The 20,000-nt window shown below is 46.9% G+C and overlaps 1 protein-coding gene across 7 annotated transcripts in view; it reads left to right on the top strand.

The window, feature by feature from the left end:
• syne3 (spectrin repeat containing, nuclear envelope family member 3) overlaps positions 1-20,000 on the top strand; it is a 107,230-nt gene that overhangs the window by 45,682 nt on the left and 41,548 nt on the right. For all 7 annotated transcript variants that reach the window (XM_077730907.1, XM_077730906.1, XM_077730900.1 and 4 more), the window contains 4 exons: positions 4,216-4,388; positions 8,771-9,080; positions 16,120-16,275; positions 19,723-20,000. The exon at positions 19,723-20,000 is cut by the window's right edge and continues 73 nt beyond it. In XM_077730907.1, the coding sequence (XP_077587033.1) occupies positions 4,216-4,388; positions 8,771-9,080; positions 16,120-16,275; positions 19,723-20,000 (917 nt within the window). The remainder of the gene's footprint in view (positions 1-4,215; positions 4,389-8,770; positions 9,081-16,119; positions 16,276-19,722) is intronic.

Here is a 20,000-nt window from a genome sequence, read left to right as displayed (position 1 = left end):
CCGGGGAGAGAGGTCATCTCGTACTTGTGTGTCCGGTTCGACAGGTGGGGGGATCCTACCACGATCTTCTGATTCCGGCCTCTCTCCTGGGAGGGCCAGACTCACAAGACCACCACACTGGTTGACTATGGAGCAGATGAGAGTTTGATCAACTGCTCCATGATTTCCCTCCTTGGCATCAGAACTTCTCCAGTGGGCGTGCCGTTTTGGACCCCCGCAGCCGCACTAAACGGGCAGCCGTTGGGCAGAGTAGACCTCCGGACAGAGCCAGTTCACCTCCTTTTATCTGGGAACCACCAGGAAGTTGCGTGGTTTGATGTTTTGGACTGCCTTGTGAACCCCATAGTGTGGGGCCTCCCTTGGCTCAGGGAACACAATCCAGTCATTGACTGGTCAAGCCCCAAGGGGACAGCCTGTTTGGCCTGCCACACCACGTGTCTCGAGTCTAACCCGTGGCCTAAAAAACGAAATGAATCGGCTTTTTCTCCACTTCACAGGGGTTGCTCTCACCAAGTTGGACCTCCCTAATGCCTACCATCTGATCCGCATTTTGGAGGGAATGAATGGAAGATGGCCTTCACCACCCCTCTGGGCCATTTTGAGTAGCTGGTAATGCCTTGCAGTCAATAATGTCCTTAGAGACGTTTCTTTTGGAGAACCACCTCTACATGAAGGCCGAGAAATGGATGTTCCACGGTGCATAGACACCTTCCTCAGGTTCGTCGTGGCCTACGGGGGGCTCTGGGTGGACACTATGAAGGATCTACAGCTTTTTTTGGGCTACACAAAATTTCATTGGTCGGAGGAAGCAGAAGCCTCTTTCAGGAAAATTAAAACCTGCTTTACCTTTAATTCCATGCTCACACACGGACCCTTTATGCCTCGGCGGTGAGGGTGAAAATGCACATGGTCTGCTTGAACATTCGGGAAAGTTCAGGGAAGCTGGGTGTCAAAAAAATTGCCATAAAATCATTGATTTTCACAATTCCTCAAGACGTTTTGTTTTATCTGTTTATTTTTTTTGTAAATAAATGACCGTATCAGCTGCCATGTATTGCGTTATGGCATTTTGTCTTTCGTCACCTTGCAGTTTTGTACATGTCAATGTCTATTTTTTTTTTTTAAATATGACTTATATGCCAGAAAATACTGCAATTGACAAAAAAGGCAGGACATTTATTATTGAATATTAAGGTCAGTTCTCTTCATTTACAAGAAAAAAGACAGCCTCTCATAATATGACTCATGTTTGTTAGGTCATTTTCCAGTCAGTCAAAATGGGTGTGTTTCAGTTACAAAGGAATTTCCATTTTAGGATTTTTTTTATGCAGCCAGCTGGTCTTTTAAATTACTTGATTTAGCACTGAGGCTTTGAGAATTCTGTTAGGATCTTTCAAGCTTCTTTAACAGCCAGGTTTAAACAAGGAATTGGTAACTGGAATGTCCAACACATACAAGACTTGAGTGATACTATAAACAGTATATGTTCAGTGGGAAGAATATCAAAAGGGTTGTAATTACAGTGTTCCCCCGCTACTTCGCGGTTCAGCTATCGCGGACTCGGAGCTTCGCCGATTTTTTTGGGAAAAAAAAATACAAATAATTACATTGAAACAACATATTTTACAGGTTTTTTTTTGTTATAACATGAATTTCACTCTCTCTACCCGTATTCTATATGGTGTACTGCAGGCATGTCCAAAGTCCGGCCCGCGGGCCAAATAAGGCCCGTGGACAAATTTTTACCGGCCCACGGCCTCTATCATGAAATCAATAATACACGGCCCGCCAGCACTGTTGACCACAGTATAAAATAAATGTGTACAAAAAGCTATTTTTCACTTCACCAGAAGATGGCAGTAGCCCCGTGGCCGCACTCTGGCCGCCGTGACCCTTTCGTCATTGTTTCAGCCCAGCCCATTTCTAACATGTAAACAAAGAAAAGAAAGTTGACCGGGAGGGCCGCCGCATCCAGGAGAAGTGGAAATTTGAGTATTTTTTCACTGAAATACGAAACAACTGTGTCTGCCTAATTTGCCAAGAGACTGTGGCTGTTTTCAAGGAATTCAACATTAAGAGGCACTACCAGACGAAACATGCTAGCTACGACAAGCTAACTGGGAACGAACGCGGTGAAAAAGTGAAGCAACTGGAAGCTGTTTTAACGGCACAGCAAAGCTTTTTCACAAGAGCCCGTGAGTCAAATGAAAATGCCACAAAGGCAAGCTACGAAGTGGCAACGCTAATTGCAAAGCACTGCAAACCTTTCAGTGACGGTGAATTTATTAAAGACTGTGTAATGAAAATGGTTGAGAAAATTTGTCCCGCGAAGAAGCAAGAGTTTGCCAATATTTGCCTGGCTCGTAATACTGTAGCACGGAGAATTGAAGACGTTTCATTAGATATTAAGAGACAGTTAGAGGCAAAAGGAACTGAGTTTGACTTTTTCTCGTTAGCGTGCGATGAAGACCTGGACTACATACTGCAGTCAAGATCCCAGTATCACCCTTCACATTAGTGCAGGCAAGATATTTGTTAAGTCCTCTGAGTTGAATAAATTCTTAAATCTCAGTTCATTATTTTTTTTGTGATGGTCAAAATCACAGTTTGAATATGCAGTGATCATTGTTTTGTTTTCAACACTGTTCCTACAGTGAGCATATAATAGTGAATAATATGTGATGTTTCACATGAACTTAGATATCCTTGATAGTTTTCTTAATTTTTTGTGGTTTTTGATTTCGGTAAAAACCTAAATGTAAAAAAAATGTAAAAGTAAAAGTATGCCATTTGTAATTAAAAAAAAAATCCCAAAAAGCTAATTTGCATTTAATGTTAATGGTTCAAAGAATGTCAGGCTAAAAGTCGGCCCGCACACATTTTCACCTTACCAAATCTGGCCCTCTTTGCAAAAAGTTTGGACACCCCTGGTGTACTGTATACAGGGGGGTAAACTTTTTTTTTTTAATTAAAAAATATATATAAATTTTTTTTTTGGAATTAAATTCAAATTAAGCATTTTTTAAGGGGAATCCCTACTTCGCGGAAATTCACTTATCGCGAGTGGTCCCGCTCCCCATTAACCGCGGTAACAGAGGGAACACTAAATATGTATATAATGATATAAAAAATATATTTATATATTTTAAGTACCGTATTTTCACACCTTTAGAGTGCACTTAAAAGTCTAAAATGTTCTCTTAATTGGTCAATGCGCTCAATCGGTCGGTGCGTCTGCTCTGTGCACTAAATTAGATTTTTTGAATGGCCCTGACCGCTTGAGTCACTTTTTTTTTGTGCTGGCACGCTACTTATTGCGATAAACCCAGCGGACAGTCACCCTAAAAATAGCCTCCCTGCGTATTCCAAGCATTACGATAAAACATCATATTCAAAACATCCCAGTAGAGTCGCAAGACATTTGACTTCCGTGTGGTCACACCGCTTTTAACCCTCAAGAACAGTCTCAAAACTCAAAGAAACAGCTTATTAGAGCCATGCCTGAATGGCGTGTAAACGCTTGGAAAATGGACTGAAGACATGGATTGAATACACATTAACAGCTTTGCTAACGGCTTGGGAGTTATGGAATGAATTGTCGCACCCGATATAAAAGTGAGGTGAATCAAAGGTTTGCGAGTGATGCATGTCCCGAGTTACAATGGATTGTGGATGACTGCTCAAGTGTCTGCCAGAGCTGTTTTTCGAGCTTTCGGACAATGCTGGAATCAAGTTCCCGGAATAAACAACTCTGACCTTTTACCTCAATAAAGCATTATCAAACTCAGTTTTGCTTTTGCTTTCTTTAAAAAAAACATGCTAGCGGCTAGCCTAACATTTAATAACAGCTAGCATAACATACCCTAATGGCTATTATGACACGCTAGCGCCTTATAAAATGAAGTCGCCCTATGTACTGACAAAACACAAAACCGACTGCGCAATATTAGATGGTGTGTTTTATAGGTGTGAAAATACGGTATATGACACCTTTTGTGGTTGAAAACTGAGGTACCACTGTTCTCTATTAATACCTAAATATCTGAAAAACTACCTCATGTAGTATAAGCATAACAAACTTTTTTGCAATATTTTCGAACCTTTTCCCAAATATATGTTTCCATTACTAATTTGCTATTCTATAATGTACATTGTGTGTATTTCAGATGTAATAAGACCCAGCTAATGAGATCAATTTTCACTTTCATGTTTAAGAAAATCCACCAATCTGAGCATTCTGGTCGCATGAAGATGGACTCGGCATTGGTCGCAGCTGAGCAGCTTCTAGAGAGTGGAGATGAACAACTGAGGAAGCACACCTTTGTAAAACTAAAAGATTTAAAAAGCTCTTGGGAGGAAACCTGTACCTACATCGTTCACTGCCACAGGTGCTGCAGTTTTTCTCTTGTTTTGGAAACATTACAATTATGGAGTATAGAATGTATTCTTTATACTTTTATGCTGTATAGTCACTAGGATAGAATTTTGGATAGCCTAGTGGAAATTTCCTTCATGACACCTATGAGTTAGGGGCACGTCATATACCAAGACACGACCATTTCTTTGTTCACCTCTTCCCGCCTTAAGTTTGTACCTAGGTCACATGACCCTTTGTTAATAAAACTAGCTCCAATGTTGGAGGTAGGTAGGGATTCGAACTGGTCAGTCTGAGGCATAGACACATCTCCCAGTGCTGGCTATTCTGACCCCTTCTTCAGCTGAAGTCTTTGAAAATCTCATCAAGCCGACTCTCTATATGGTTTTAAACCTGACAAGAATGGTCAAACTTTTCATGGCTTTATTAAATACAATTTTGGACCCCGAAAGGAAGAGAAATCCTAAATTAATTGACAACTCAACATAAACAACAGGTATGGTCATTGTCATCTTTGACCTTCATCCATAATATATCCAAAACATCTTCTATGCAGTGGAACAACATTGCCGACGCTGATGACGCATATGGGTCATCCTTTTCACCAAATTGTCTTGATAAATTCAAATTTAGTTCACAAAACATTTCCCAAACTGCTTAGGCACTCCACTGTAATTTAATTCGTCAAATTTGCTTGGATATTCAGACTTGTTTCTTCCCCTTTCCTCCTCACTGGGTCGGTTTTCTATATAAATCCTTATAAAGCGTGATTAATGGATGGATGTATGTGCGTGTATGTTAAGAATCCCTCGCTATGTTTGTCCAAACGGTGCAACGTAAAGAGTTGATTATTTTTTTGGTGCCCAGATAGACGTGCGATTGAATTTCTTCACCTTCTCTGATTGTGTAAACTTTTATTTGTTAAAGATTAAAGCCGAATTGATTCATGAATTGTTGTTTTTAGATGATGTGTCCTAAGGGGACCACACGGCCAATTGGTCATAAGGTAGGACACCTTTCCACATCATTTCCAAATTTCATTTTCGTAATAATTTCCGCCAGTGAGTGTCCACTGAACACTTTTCTCTGTCGTGACGGGAGTTATAAATTATAATGGGATAATAATAATAATCGGACATAGACTTTGTTGTCATCACCCCCAGGAATTTAAAGGACTGGACCCTGTACACATACTCCATTTATGAGGAGTGGGGTCAGATCTGTGGTGTGTTAGCGAAAGTACAGGATTATTTCTTTAGTTTCTGTGGTGTTCAGTGTAAGATTGCTAACTGAGCACCACGAAGAGTTTGTTGACCTCATCTCTGTATGCCGACTCCCCTCTTGAGATGAGTCTGACCACAGTGGTGTCATCGACAAATTTGATGATGGATTTGGACTGGTGAGTTGGTGTACAGTCGTATGTGTACAGGGAGTACAGAAGAGGACTCGGTACACAGCCTTGAGGGGAGCCATAGCTCAGTGTAATGGAGGAAGAGATGTGGGGAGCAAGTCTAAAAGTTTGTGGTCAGTTGGTTAAGAAGTTTTTTATCCAGCAGCAGATGGAAGAGGATAGTCCAAGGTGGAAGAGTTTGTCAGTCAGAATGTCCGGTATTATAGTGTTGAAGGCTGAGCTATAGCCAATAAAAAAAGCATCCTCACGTAATTCCCATGGTGGTTCAGGTGGCTCAGTGCTGTGTATAGAGCTATGGCGATGGCATCCTCAGTGGACCTGTTTGCTTTCTAAGCAAACTGGTGAGGGTCAACTGAGGGGGGGGGGGTCCTGTATTCCTGATATGACGGGCGACCTACTTTGCAAAGCACTTCATGATCACAGGCGTGAGTGCAACAGGCCTATAGTCATTAAGGCTGTCAATGGTTGGCTTTTTAGGGACAGGGATAAGGGTGGCAGATTTCAGGCAGTATGGAATGATGGATTCTCTCAGGGAACAATTGTTTTTTTAAAAAACACCAGCCAGCTGGCCAGCACAAGCTTTGAGCACCTTCCCAGGTACTCCGTCGGGGCCAGCAGCCTTCCTGGTGCTCACAGACCGCATTGCCAGTTTCACTTCACATTCCTGAACCTTCAGTGTACTGTACATCCGGTGGAATATAGATAGCCATTACTATGACAACCTTTAGCTGTCTAGGTAAATAGATATAAATAAATATCTGAGTGGGCTGAATATCCATGGAGATCCCGGAGTTCTCGAGATGTCCTCGGGGATATTGTCGGTCCGTTGGTAGTCTGTTGTGATGGATATATTGCATCTCCTTCCAAGAGTAATAAAATCCTGGCGACTGTAGAAAAGTTACCCTCGCAGATTTTAGTAAATAACGAACGACACATAACTGGAGTGCATAGAGCCGCTGCCCCCGTGCGCGCCGCCATCTTGGATTTAAAAATTTTAAAAAATCACAAATTATCCACCAATCCATAAATCACGCTTTATTTATTTTATAATATCAATCAAGCATGATTTATAAATGAATGTGAGGGTGTGTGTGCACCTGGAAATTCGCTGGCGGAAATTCTTCCAAAAATGACGTTCGTAAATGATGTGGAAAGGTGTCCTACCTTACAACTACATTGGGTCAGCGCGGCCAGCAACATTGTGTCTCACCGAGTCTTCCCGTCACGACAGGAAAAAAAAAAGTGTTTCCGGGAGCATTGAGTAGATGAAGCTTGATTTATGGATGGGTGGATGTTTTCTGTTATCATTCTCATGCTGTTTGTTCAAACCATCCATCGTAGAGAGTTGAATTTTTTTATGGTGGCCAGAAACTTCTCTAGGTGTAAACTCCAGATTTGAGAATTTGCAAGCATTATCGAGGAGTACGCTTGACCAGAAATATGTTGTTGCTCTCTTGGTACTTTTAAGCATTACACTCTGCAGATATGAAAATCCATACCCTCTTCACTGCACACTGCAGTGCTTTGGCGTAGTCATTTCCGCTTGAAGTTAGTAGCATGAACTACCCAAAAGCACCGCTATTTTGAGTTTTTATATTTTTTATTCATATTTTCACTTTGGTTTACAATGTTTTAACAAAAATAAGACCATGCATTGCTTAAATAGGTATTATTTATCAGCCTTTCCTTTAAAATTACCGTTAGTTTTTCATACTTTTTCCTAATAGGTATACCCCTGCTTCTGTATACCTGTACATAATTTTATACACATTTGCTTTGCAATGCGTGTAACAAATTTTTCTTTCTCTTCCAACCCGTTTTTCCGAAAGATAATTTTTTATGGCGGAACAACTGTTTTATTTATTTTTAGGGTCAATATCATAAAGAAGTTATGCCTGTTTGTAAATGCAGAATATCAATTTATTCAATTTGAAAGAAGAAATATGTCTATCTTGATGAGAACCTGATGCTTTCTAATTGCAGATATTTTAAATTTCTTACCAGAAATTTAAGATGTTGTGGCAGCCATATTGCTTCCAATATCAAAATATCTCAATTCTTTCGATGGTTCATATTCCTCCAATAGTTGTCACTTTCGAACATGATTTCATAATCACAAATCGGACAATCGTTTCCTTTCTGTGTTCCGAAAGGGAGTGTCTTGTTTTCACTTAGACAAATTAAAAAAGGAAGTAACGTAAGCACAACCAGGAAGTATGCCAATAGCGCAATACGTAGTATTCAAGTCTCTCGGTGCAATATTAGCATACAGATTACGCAGGTATCAAGGTTTATATTTTGATGTTCGACCGCAAGACTTTCGATCAGCCTTAACTATTTTGGTGTGCTAACATGGTAAACACTATGGTCAGAGCATGTACCTACAGACACAAGTGTACTCACATCTAGCCTGTCTGAGCACGTTTAACTACAGTAAGAAGGCCGTGCAGCGAGCGAGCAGTGAACGTGTTTTTTCAACGTTTTATGCAAAAGATGTAGTTTTTTTTCTTGAATTTCATTCATAGACGTTAAAATAGATTTGATTTAGTGTTTTATCTGTATATTTATTCTCGATTTAGAAATAAATAAAAGTATCGGCCGAACTTGTGACGTCACGCTGCAACGCAAGGGGGCCATCTTTAAGGACGTCGTCGTGTCGCTGTGCCGTCAAATTGCAGTTTTTTGTCATGTCAGGTTTTTATGCGCATAAATAATGTCGTAAATACGGTATATTTCAGATTTTTCCACATGGTATTGGCAAGGATTTTTCCCATGCGTGTTATTGGGTTCCTGGGCTTGAGGTCAAAAGTTAAACAACAATTTACAAAATCTATACACTAAGAAAACATGATCCAAACTAAATGTAAATCAATTACCAAAATATTAGTCACGGGTAAAGATTTTTCGTGACACGGTACTTGAGAAAGATTAAATCACTTTTGTCTGACTTTATACTTGATCATTTTCTTCATCTCTATTCTCAGTCGAATTGAGTGGGTATGGCTTCACTGGAGTGAGTATTTGAAAGCCCACCAGGAGTTTGTTTTGTGGCTAACAAGGCAGCAGCTCGACCTGGATCTTGGTGTGGAGTTGCAATTGGGACTAAAGGAAAAGCTATGGAAAGTGAGCCAACAGAAAGTGATTGTAAGTGATGTCCATGGGCAGAAAGCCTTACTGGAGAGACTGTTAGACGAAGCTGCTGTGCTGCACAACAGAACCCAAGACCCTAGTCTGGAGTCCCAAGGCCGGGAGAAACTGCTGAAAACCTTTAGTGACATCAGGGACAAGGTTGAGGTAAGAAAATTCTTGTGGCATGATTTAAAGCTTTTTCTTGTAGAAGGACTATAACTAAAATTCCCTCTCCCCGTTATTCCGTAATGGATTGTAATAATATCTGGTAGTTATTTTAGGAATGTCTTGATCACATGTTTTTACAACTGGATCCAGTTACCCAATTTTGAGGATCTGCCAATACAGAGCCTAATCATATACCAGAGCAATGTACGTATTAAGGAGAAAAGAAAAAAAAATATCAAAACATACTTGAGGGTTCTTGTGGAAGTGAAAAAAAGTGGATTGCTGCGTCCCTATATCAATGGATTTAGGCTCCAAAAATGTTTACGGTCATTTTAAAAAAAAATGTTTTCAATGCGTTCATGAGATTTTGTGTCAGGAGTGGCTTGATTGCCACTCCTGGCATGATGTTATTATTATAATCAGCCGCGGCTAATTAGATGATTAGGTTTTTTTATGCTATTTAAGCATTATGGTTTTGGTTGAACGCTGTCGGATCGTCTGGTTTCATTCCCTGTGTTTCCTCATAGTCATGCCGTTCACATTGACGCCACGCTGCATGTTTCTTTTCGTTTGTAATAAGTGATCAAGCTAACTTGTTTATGTTATGTTACCCCGTTTATTAAATCAAGCAACAAGAGCAACATATCTGCCTCCCCTTTTCCATTTGCTTATCGTCGCACTACGCGACGCGATCGTAACAGCACGATCCGACCATCATGGACCCAGCGGAGCGCCACCCACGCTCGCGCCGACGCGCTCGGCGACGCAAACCATCCACCTCGAAGACACCGGACTGCTTGGAGTGTATAAGAAACCCCTCAGAATCGTTTAGGAGTTTTGTAACGAACACACCGTGGTGCGGGGCTCTCAGGCACATCATTGCTGGAGATGAGTCTCAGCTGGTAGGAGAGTTAGATCCGCAGCTTACTCCTACGCCCCACCACTGGTATGCACGTCGCCCTGGGAAGCCCAAACAGTTTAATCATGATGCCCAGGCACGTACAACCACCAGAAATCGCCCAAGTTATCTTATGCCTATGACCAGCGGAATTGATTCACCATGGAGGTAGCCTGAAGATTCGGGTGAGGAGGACATCGTTGAGGAAATTGATTTTTTCGCTTGTGTTTCGGAATCCGATAGTGAATTCTTCGACCAATTCGGACCCCGAGACCTACCACTGGAAGAGGATTACCCCTATTTTTCCCCCGACAATTCCTACTCCAAATACCCCGACCAGCAATTACAGAGTGGGCTGACCATCTATTATGGGACACGACGTGATTGCGGGGGTGCTGTGCAATCCTCCCAGAGGAGCTGCCGAGCGCCACGCCGTAGAGCAAAGCGAAAGCAATGCCTGGACACACTAACCACTGTCCAAGTTACGCGCCCGACCACGTCCGTCCAAGCTCCTCTCCCGACCACGTCCGTCCAAGCTCGTCTCCCGACCACGTCCGTCCAAGCTCCTCTCCCGACCACATCTGTCCAAGCTCCTCTCCTGACCTCGACCACGCCCTTCCTAGTGCCCGAAGTTACTCGGCCGACCTCGCTGTTCCAGTCGTCCCAGGATACTCGGCCGACCTCACTGTACCAGCATCTCCTAGAAACTATGCAGCCCTCCCTGTTCCTAGTGCCCGAAGTTACTCGGCCGACCACGCCTTTCCAAGTACCCGAAGTTACTCGGCCGACCACGCCTTTCCAAGTGCCCGAAGTTACTCGGCCGATCACGCTGTACCAGCATCTCCTAGAAACTATGCAGCCCTCCCCGTTCCAAGTGCCCGAAGTTACTCGGCCGATCACACATTTCCAAGTACCCGAAGTTACTCGGCCGACCACGCCTTTCCAAGTGCCCGAAGTTACTCGGTCGATCACGCTGTACCAGCATCTCCCAGAAACTATGCAGCCCTCCCCGTTCCAAGCGCCCGAAGTTACTCGGCCGACCACGCCTTTCCAAGTACCCGAAGTTACTCGGCCGACCACGCCTTTCCAAGTGCCCGAAGTTACTCGGCCGATCACGCCTTTCCAAGTGCCCGAAGTTACTCGGCCGATCACGCTGTACCAGCATCTCCTAGAAACTATGCAGCCCTCCCCGTTCCAACTCGGCCAACCACGCCTGTTCAAGTGGCCGAAGTTACTCGGCCAACCACGCCTGTCCAAGTGGCGGAAGTTTCTCGGCCAACCACGCCTGTCCAAGTGGCCGAAGTTACTCGGCCGACCACGCCTGTCCAAGTGGCCGAAGTTACTCGGCCGACCACGCCGTTTCAAGTGCCCCAAGCTCCTGTGCTAAGGCCACGCAAAGTACTCCCGTTGCCTTTGGGGTCGCCAGTCGCACCCGTACCGAAGCCACGGACCAGGTTTCTGGTGACGGACGGCCATTCTAGCACCGCTCTCCCAAGCACCGCTCTCCCAAGCACCGCTCTCCCAAGCACCGCTCTCCCAAGCACCGCTCTCCCAAGCACCGCTCTCCCAAGCACCGCTCTCCCAAGCACCGCTCTCCCAAGCACCGCTCTCCCAAGCACCGCTCTGTCCAGCGCCTGCCCGTCCAGCGCCTGTCCGCCCAGAAGTGGCGACGATGCTCCGGCGCCCCTGGAAGACGGGGCCGGCGACTTCGAGAGTGGTAATTCGCCGGAGTCCCTGGAAGAAGGGGCTGGCGACGTCAAGAGTGGTAATTCGCCGGTGCCCCTGGAGGAAGAAGCTGGTGACGTCGAGAGTGGCAATGCGCCGGAGTCCCTGGAAGAAGGGCCTGGTGACGTCGAGAGTGGCAATTCGCCGGAGTCCCTGGAAGAAGGGGCCGGCGACGTCGAGAGTGGCAATTCGCCGGAGTCCCTGGAAGAAGGGGCCGGCGACGTCGAGAGTGCCAATTCGCCGGAGTCCCTGGAAGAAGGGGCTGGCGAAGTCGAGAGTGCCAATTCGCCGGTGCCCCTGGAGGAAGGGGCTGGCGACGTCGAGAGTGGCAATTCGCCGTTGCCCCTGGAGGACGGGGCCGGTGACGTCGAGAGTGGCAATTTGCCGGAGTCTCTGGAAGAAGGGGCTGGCGACGTCAAGAGTGGTAATTCGCTGATGCCCCTGGAGGAAGAAGGGGCTGGCGACGTCGAGAGTGGCAATTCGCCGGAGTCCCTGGAAGAAGGGGCTGGCGACGTCCAGAGTGCCAATTCGCCGTTGCCCCTGGAGGATGGGGCCGGTGACGTCAAGAGTGGTAATTCGCCGGTGCCCCTGAAGGAAGAAGCTGGTGACGTCGAGAGTGGCAATGCGCCGGAGTCCCTGGAAGAAGGGGCTGGTGACGTCGAGAGTGGCAATTCGCCGGAGTCCCTGGAAGAAGGGGCTGGCGACGTCGAGAGTTGCAATTCGCCGGAGTCCCTGGAAGAAGGGGCCGGCGACGTCGAGAGTGGCAATTCGCCGGAGTCCCTGGAAGAAGGGGCCGGCGACGTCGAGAGTGCCAATTCGCCGGAGTCCCTGGAAGAAGGGGCTGGCGAAGTCGAGAGTGCCAATTCGCCGGTGCCCCTGGAGGACGGGGCCGGCGACGTCCAGAGAAGCAATGCTCCGGTTTCCCGGGAGGAGAGAGTTGTCCACCCCCCGAGCAAACAGGGCAAGGTGCCCGACCGTACTAAAACTCTAATATCTCCTAAAGGCAGGCAGTTTGGCCAAGACTTAAAGGACCAGCTGGGACGCCTGCCGGACCGACCACTGCCTCGTCTCGTTTCTGGCTGGCACGGATGCCCGCCAGACCTGCCCTTGCCTCGTCTCGTTTCTGGCCGGCGCGGACGCCCGGCGGACCGACCACTGCCTCGTCTCGTTTCTGGCCGGCGCGGACGCCCGCCGGATCGACCACAGCCTCGTCTCGTTTCTGGCCAGCGCGGACGCCCGCCGGACCGACCACTGCCTCGTCTCGTTTCTGGCCGGCGCGGACGCCCGCCGGATCGACCAAAGACTCGTCTTGTTTCTGGCTGGCACAGACGCCCGCCAGACCTGCACATGCCTCGTCTCGTTTCTGGCTGGCACGGATGCCCGCCAGACATGCCCATGCCTCATCTCGTTCCTGACCGGCGCGGAGGCCGGCCGGGCAACCACTGCCTCGTCACGTTCTTGGCCGGCGCGGACGATTGCCAGACTTGCCACTGCCCAGTCTTGTTTCTGGCCGGCGCGGACGCCCGCCAGACTTGCCACTGCCCCGTCTTGTTTCTGGCCGGCGCGGACGGCCGCCAGACTTGCCACTGCCCCGTCTCGTTTCTGGCCCGCACGGACGCCCGCCGGACCGACTACTGCCTCGTCTTGTTTCAGGCTGGCGCGGACGCCCGCCAGACTTGCCACTGCCCCGTCTTGTTTCTGGCCGGCACGGACGCCCGCTAGACTTGCCACTGCCCCGTCTTGTTTCTGGCCGACGCGGACGGCCGCCAGACTTGCCACTGCCCCGTCTTGTTTCTGGCCGGCACGGACGCCCGCTAGACTTGCCACTGCCCCGTCTTGTTTCTGGCCGACGCGGACGGCCGCCAGACTTGCCACTGCCCCGTCTCGTTTCTGGCCGGCACGGACGCCCGCCGGACCGACTACTGCCTCGTCTTGTTTCAGGCTGGCGCGGACGCCCGCCGGATCGACCTCTCCTTCGTCTGTTCTTGGGTTGGTGTGGACGACCACCGGACCAAGGTAGGTCTCCCACCCACCCTCCCTACTTGTTCTGCAATCTGATGTTAGAATTGACCTTGGGACGTCTAGGATCCGTCCCTTAGAGGGGATGTACTGTCAGGAGTGGCTTGATTGCTACTCCTGGCATGATGTCATTATTATTATCAGCCGCGGCTAATTAGATGATTAGGTTTTTTTATGCTATTTAAGCATTATGGTTTTGGTTGAACGCTGTCAGATCGTCTGGTTTCATTCCCTGTGTTTCCTCGTAGTCATGCCGTTCACCTTGATGCCATGCCACGCTGCCCATGCCACGCTGCATGTTTCTTTTCGTTTGTAATAAGTGATCAAGCTAAGTTGTTTATGTTATGTTACCCCGCACTACGCGACGCGATCGTAACATTTTGTTATATATGCTGTGTTCTTAGGTTGTAATACTTTGCTGTGGATCTGACTTACGGTGCACACAATACTTTTCCCATCGTTAACCCTGGGCATATTTTGTCCAATGTTTCATGTTCAATGTTTCTACTTCATCCAGCTCTTCCGGGTGGACCCCAAGGCAGTCCTGGGTTAGCCGGGAGTCAGTCTCCCCAGCTTGTCCGACGTCAGCCCTGCGGCCTCCTCCCCGTGGGATGTGCCCGGAAGACCTCCCTAGGGAGGCGTCCAGGGGGCATCCTCATCAGATGCCACCTCATCAGGCTCCTCTCTATCCGTAGAATCAGCAGCGCTCCACCCCCACTATACACTGTGTTCATGGTGCACTCCTTCCCTCTCCTTAGACATCGGGTGGTGGACCAAAATTTCCTTGCAGCCATGCTGAAGTCGTCCTCACCGAACTCCTCCCACGCTCGGATTTTCGCCTGAGAGTTGACCGGAGCCGCGTGCCGCTTGGCCACCTGGTACCCGTCGACTGCCCCGGACTCCCATGGACCACGAAGGCCTAATAGGACTCCCCTTTCAGCCTGACGGCATCCCTTACTGTGTCCTGGGAATGCTGCAACGACATGCACTGACCAACTTGCAGCCGCAAGTCCGGTCTGCCGCCTCAGTAATAGATGGGAGGATCATGGTCCATTTGGACTCGGTGTCCCCCGCCTCTTCCCGGACGTGTGAGAAGCTTTCTCGGAGGTGGGAATTGAAACTCCTTCTGACAGGGTACCCCACCAGTCGTTCCCAACATACCGTCATGAAACGTTTGGGTCTCCTGGGCCGCACGGGCATCCGCCCCCACCATCGTACCCAACTCACCACCAGGTGGTGATCGGTTCACAGCTCCGCCCCTTTCTTCAGAGTGTCCAAGACATGCGGCCGCAGTTCCGATGACTCGACCACGAAGTCGATCATTGAACTGTAGCCGTGGGTGTCCCAATGCCAAGTGCACATATGGACACTTTTATCCTTGAACATGGTGTTCATTATTGTCGGTCCCCGACGGGTGCTTTAATCTAAAAATAGAAAATAGAACACCACTCGGGTTCTGATCAGGGGGACCGTTCTTCTCAATCACTCCGCCCGGCCGGGCCCTATGTGTGTAGGCCCGGCCACCAGGCGCTTGCCATCGTGCCCCTCCTCTGTGCCTGGCTCCAAAATGGGGCCCTGGTGGACCCGCGTCCGGGCGAGGGAATCGGTAGTTTAATGGTCTTTTTGATCATAAGAGGTATTCAGAGTCATTCTTTGTCTGGTCCCACATCTCAGAACAGTTTTCCACAAGTGACCAGGGTCACAAATTCCCCAGACAAACCAAAAACCCCACCACCACAAAAAGTTGAAGACTCATTGGGGGTAAAAAAATATTTATCAACATTTGTAAAATGTATGTAATGTATGTACATATATGCCACCGGTTTGTACTTATTTGAATTATTTTACCCTGATATTGTTTAATCTGAATCTAGAGGTATGTTGTGCCATTATCATATCGGTGTTAATTACATTTTGGTATTGTGGCATCCCAGTCATGTATACCAGGGGTGCATGAGCCCCTTCCTCATTGACTATGTGGAGGACTTGCGGTACAGCCTGGTTACCAGTCAATTACATTGAAGACTGTTATATAGAGTAGTGGGGTCTTGGCGTCTGTGTCAATGGTTGAAAAAAGTTATATATTTTTAGATTTATTAGAGTATCCATGCTTTGTTTTAGTCAACTATTTTACATTCTGCAGAAATAAAAATTCTATGTTATTCCCGTTAAGTTGATTCTTTTTCTTCAATATATTCACTACCTTATAAATAAAATTTAAAATTTGCTCTCTAAAAAAAGGCTTACAAGCTTTTTTAAGTGTATACTTTAGTCATCACCTGACCAGACCAACCAGAATAAATACATATATTTGTGATAAATATACAATTTCCCATCAAATGAGAATAAAGATTCCATTATTGATGAATTAATGTGTATCTGTCACCATTCTAGGAGCGTCTATCGTTGCTTGAGGAGATAGCTGAGGATCATAAAAACTATCAAGGCAGTGTACAGAGATTTCAGTCATGGCTGCTGTCAAAAACCAAAGAGCTGACAGACCTTTTGGAAAAAAAGGATATGAAAGAAAACAAACTACTAGCCTTACAGGTAAGATTGAAATTCTATCCATTTTTCTAAAATGGTAACTCATCTCATTTTCGGAACTGCTTTATCATCATTAGGGTCGTGGGGTGCTGGAGCCAATCCCAGCTGTTCGGGCCAGAGGTGGGGGACACCCTGAATCAGGACAGGGGTTGCAGGGCACAAGGAGACGGAGAACCATGCACCCTCACCTAGGGACAAAAAAGTGTCCAATCCACCTTCCATGCATGTTTTTGGAATGTGAGAGAAAACCAGAGTACCCGGAGGAAATCCTCCAGAAAGAGAGGGAGAGAGACGGGGAAAATTTTGATCAATTAACTCACCTTACATACGAGAAATTTTTCAAGAAGCGAGAAAGCCAGGTGGCCATCACATCAGAGGCTGTATATCATTGTAGCACACTGTCTTTCTTTGCCACATCTCTTTCATGTACAGTGATCCCTCGCTTATCGCGGTTAATGGGGACCGGGACACCCCCGCAGTAGGGTGAAACCGCGAAGTAGCCGGGCGCCATCAAAAACGCTTATAGAAACGTATAACACGTGCACAAAACCACCACCAAGCTAATATGCTGTTCATTCAGGTGTTTTATTCCACATTAGAATGTAGAATTGCATGTTGGTGCATACAAACAAATCAAATATAGAATATATATATATAGAATAAAAAACTGCAAATGTAATAAATGTAAACTTTTATTCAGAAAACTCGGAAATTCAAAAACATCATAGCAGAGCCACTCGATCCTTGTGGGCTTTGAAACCTGTCTTCTGAAGTTTGTCCTTGAAACGAAATGTTCGGGACGGCATCCTCTTCCAGTAGAGTCCTGTTTCATCCCTTATTAAAGACCGGTGCATAGCCCTTTTCTTCTATCATTCCCGGAAACACATCCTCAACATAACGCCTCGCTGCTGCTCTGTCTGCAGAGGTTGCATCTCCATGCAGCGACACATTCCTTAGTCTGACTCGCCGCTTAAACCTCTCAAGCCAGCCCTTGCTGGCAGCGAAAGCCGTAAGTGGTCGTGGGTTAGTCTGGCTTGAAGCACCGGGCAGAGGATCACCTTCATCGACGTTCTTCCTCGTCCAGAACGTTGACGTCGTCGTCACCACTCGCATGCACCATGGCATCAAACAAAGATTTAGCCTTACTTCGGATTAAGTTTTTGTCCAGGCTCATTTGCTTCGCCCTACAATCACGGATCCAAATAACCGGTGCATGGAGAGTGTTTGGGAGGCATCACGAAGGGCTTCACAAAACTTGTACGCTTAACTTGGCGAGAAGCGTACTGTATAGCACGAGATAGGCGTGGACTGAGAATGGGCATCCGTGGTGAATGGGCCAATGGGGAGTCGAGTATATTCAGTGAGCATTCAGCTGGCCAATCAGCTTGCGTTTATGCCTGTGATGCGGGCGTGATGCGGCCGTGATCCCCCATGATGCTTTGCGCATACGTGCATTTTTTTGTGTTTTAAAATTTATAAAATGATCAAATTACTAATTCTAATTGAATATTTTGTTTCCACACCTTGTAGGACGATGTAATTTATAATTTTGATTTAATATCTTTAATTTTTTTTTTCCTGAAAAAAATCTGCGAAGCTCTGCAGGCGCAATAGCTGGAACGCGAAGTAGCGAGGGATCACTGTATAAAACGAGCACTGAACGGTTTATTCAGACGAGTTTTTGCTACAAATGGACCAGAAAACGCAAAACGAGAGAGCGGGACGGACAGACATGGACGAACAGAGAGAGAGGGATGGACGGACAGAAAAAGGGACACACGGACCGACAGACGCACCGCGGACAGACACAAGCTTCCCACCATTTCTTTGAGAGTCCGGACATACTTTGGAGGAAACTTTTTTAGCTGCTTGTATCCGAGATCTTGTTCTTTGATAGATAAAGTTTCGAACGTAGTTTGATCGGTAAAGAGAGAGAGAGCCTTTTGGCCCAGCTGCTTCTGGACCAATGCAGAGTCCACATTACTGCACATGCTGCACCGAACGGCTTCTCGACCTCCTGTTCCATTTTTCTCTCACTCGTAAACAAGACCCTAAGATACTTAAACTAGACCCGGGGAAGGACCTGACCCATGACCATGCCACCCTTTTCTGAATGACCATGGTCTCAGATTTGGAGTTGCTTATTCTCATTCCGACCGCTTTACACTCGGTTGTGAATCGTACCACACGATGAACAGAATCGGCCCGGGTAGAATCCAACCCCCACTGGAAACAGATCCGACTTACTGCCAGATAATCAGACCAGACTCTGACATCGGTCATAAAGGGATTGGACCCCCCGAAACAGAGGTTACAGAGTCCCACGCAAGTCTCCCCGAGCAACACTGTCGAACCCCTTCTTCAAGTCCATATGGCACATGTAGACTGGTTGGGCAAAGTCCTTAACACAATTGATGGGTCTCCCAAGCCGCAAGGGCATCCGTCCCTACCATCGGGTCTCACGGTAATTTCCCACGTTAGCATTGAAGTCCTCCAGCAGAACGAGGGAGTCCCTTGAAGGAGCACTCTCCGGCCCCCCTTCCTAGGACTCCCAAAATGGGTGGGTACTCTGAACTGCTGTTTGGTGCATATGCATAAACAACAGTCAGGTCCTGTCACAGACCCTAATGCTACCCTCTCGTCCACTGGTGTAAACCCCCCAACATATAGGCACAAAGCCGGGGGGCAACCAGTGTTCTCACACTCACTTGGCACCTTTCAATATGAGCAACTCCGGAGTGGAAATGTCCAATCCCCAACAAGAGGACTGGTACCGGAACCCAAGTTGTGTTTAAAGGTGAGCCCGACTACATCAAGCCGGAATTTCTCAACCTCACGCAATATCCTAGGCTAATTCCCAACCACAGAGGTAACTTTCTACGTGCCAAGAGACCGTTTCTGCGGTCGGGGATCAAACCGCCATGCCTCCCAATTGTTGACAGACCTGACCTCTTTAGCCCCTCTCACAGGTGGTTAGCCCATGTGAAGGTTAACCCACTTCGTCTCTTCGGGCTCTGCCCAGCCGGGCCCCATGGGTGTAGGCCCGGCCACCCGGCGCTCGCCATCGCGCACCTCTTCCAGGCCTGGCTCCAGAGTGGGGTCTCGTTGACCCGCGTCTGGCCTAGTGAACACACTGTTCAATGGTTTTTACGCATCATAACAGGTCATAGGTCTTCTGAGACATACTTTTTCTCTGGTCCCTCACCAGTTTGTCATTGGCGGGCCTACCAGGGGCACCAGGCCCCAGACAAAATAGTTCCAATTTTCGCTGGGACACACAAAACCCACCACCATGATAAGGTGATGACTCATCAGGGGGCTTACAAATCTGAATGAAGTCAAAACGTGTCTCCAACTTTCGTGTGCATTTTCAACAATTTAAATATATTTTCATTAATATTGTTTCTTGTCTCAGTAAACAAAACCATATTTACTTGTGCTTTTTTTCAGGTCTTTGACAGCATAATACGAGATGAGGAAAAAAATCTGCAACATATAGAGAGTCTAGCTGAAATTGTTAGAGCTAAGACCTCTCCTGCTGGTGCAGAAGTGGTAGCAAATGAGGCTGTAAAGCTCAAGGTTGGCTGGCAAAAACTAAGGCAAAGCATATGTGAGGTTGAGGAGGGTCTGCAATCCACCCTTTATACAAACAATGAACACATTTCAATGTGCAAGCTACTGGAGCAAGATATTGGATGCCTTCAATCACGACTCCAGGGTCTGAAACT

This window comes from Stigmatopora nigra, chromosome 13 (assembly GCF_051989575.1).
Source record: "Stigmatopora nigra isolate UIUO_SnigA chromosome 13, RoL_Snig_1.1, whole genome shotgun sequence".
Taxonomy (NCBI): Eukaryota; Metazoa; Chordata; class Actinopteri; order Syngnathiformes; family Syngnathidae; genus Stigmatopora; species Stigmatopora nigra.
This window is presented reverse-complemented; position numbering and strand designations above follow the sequence as displayed.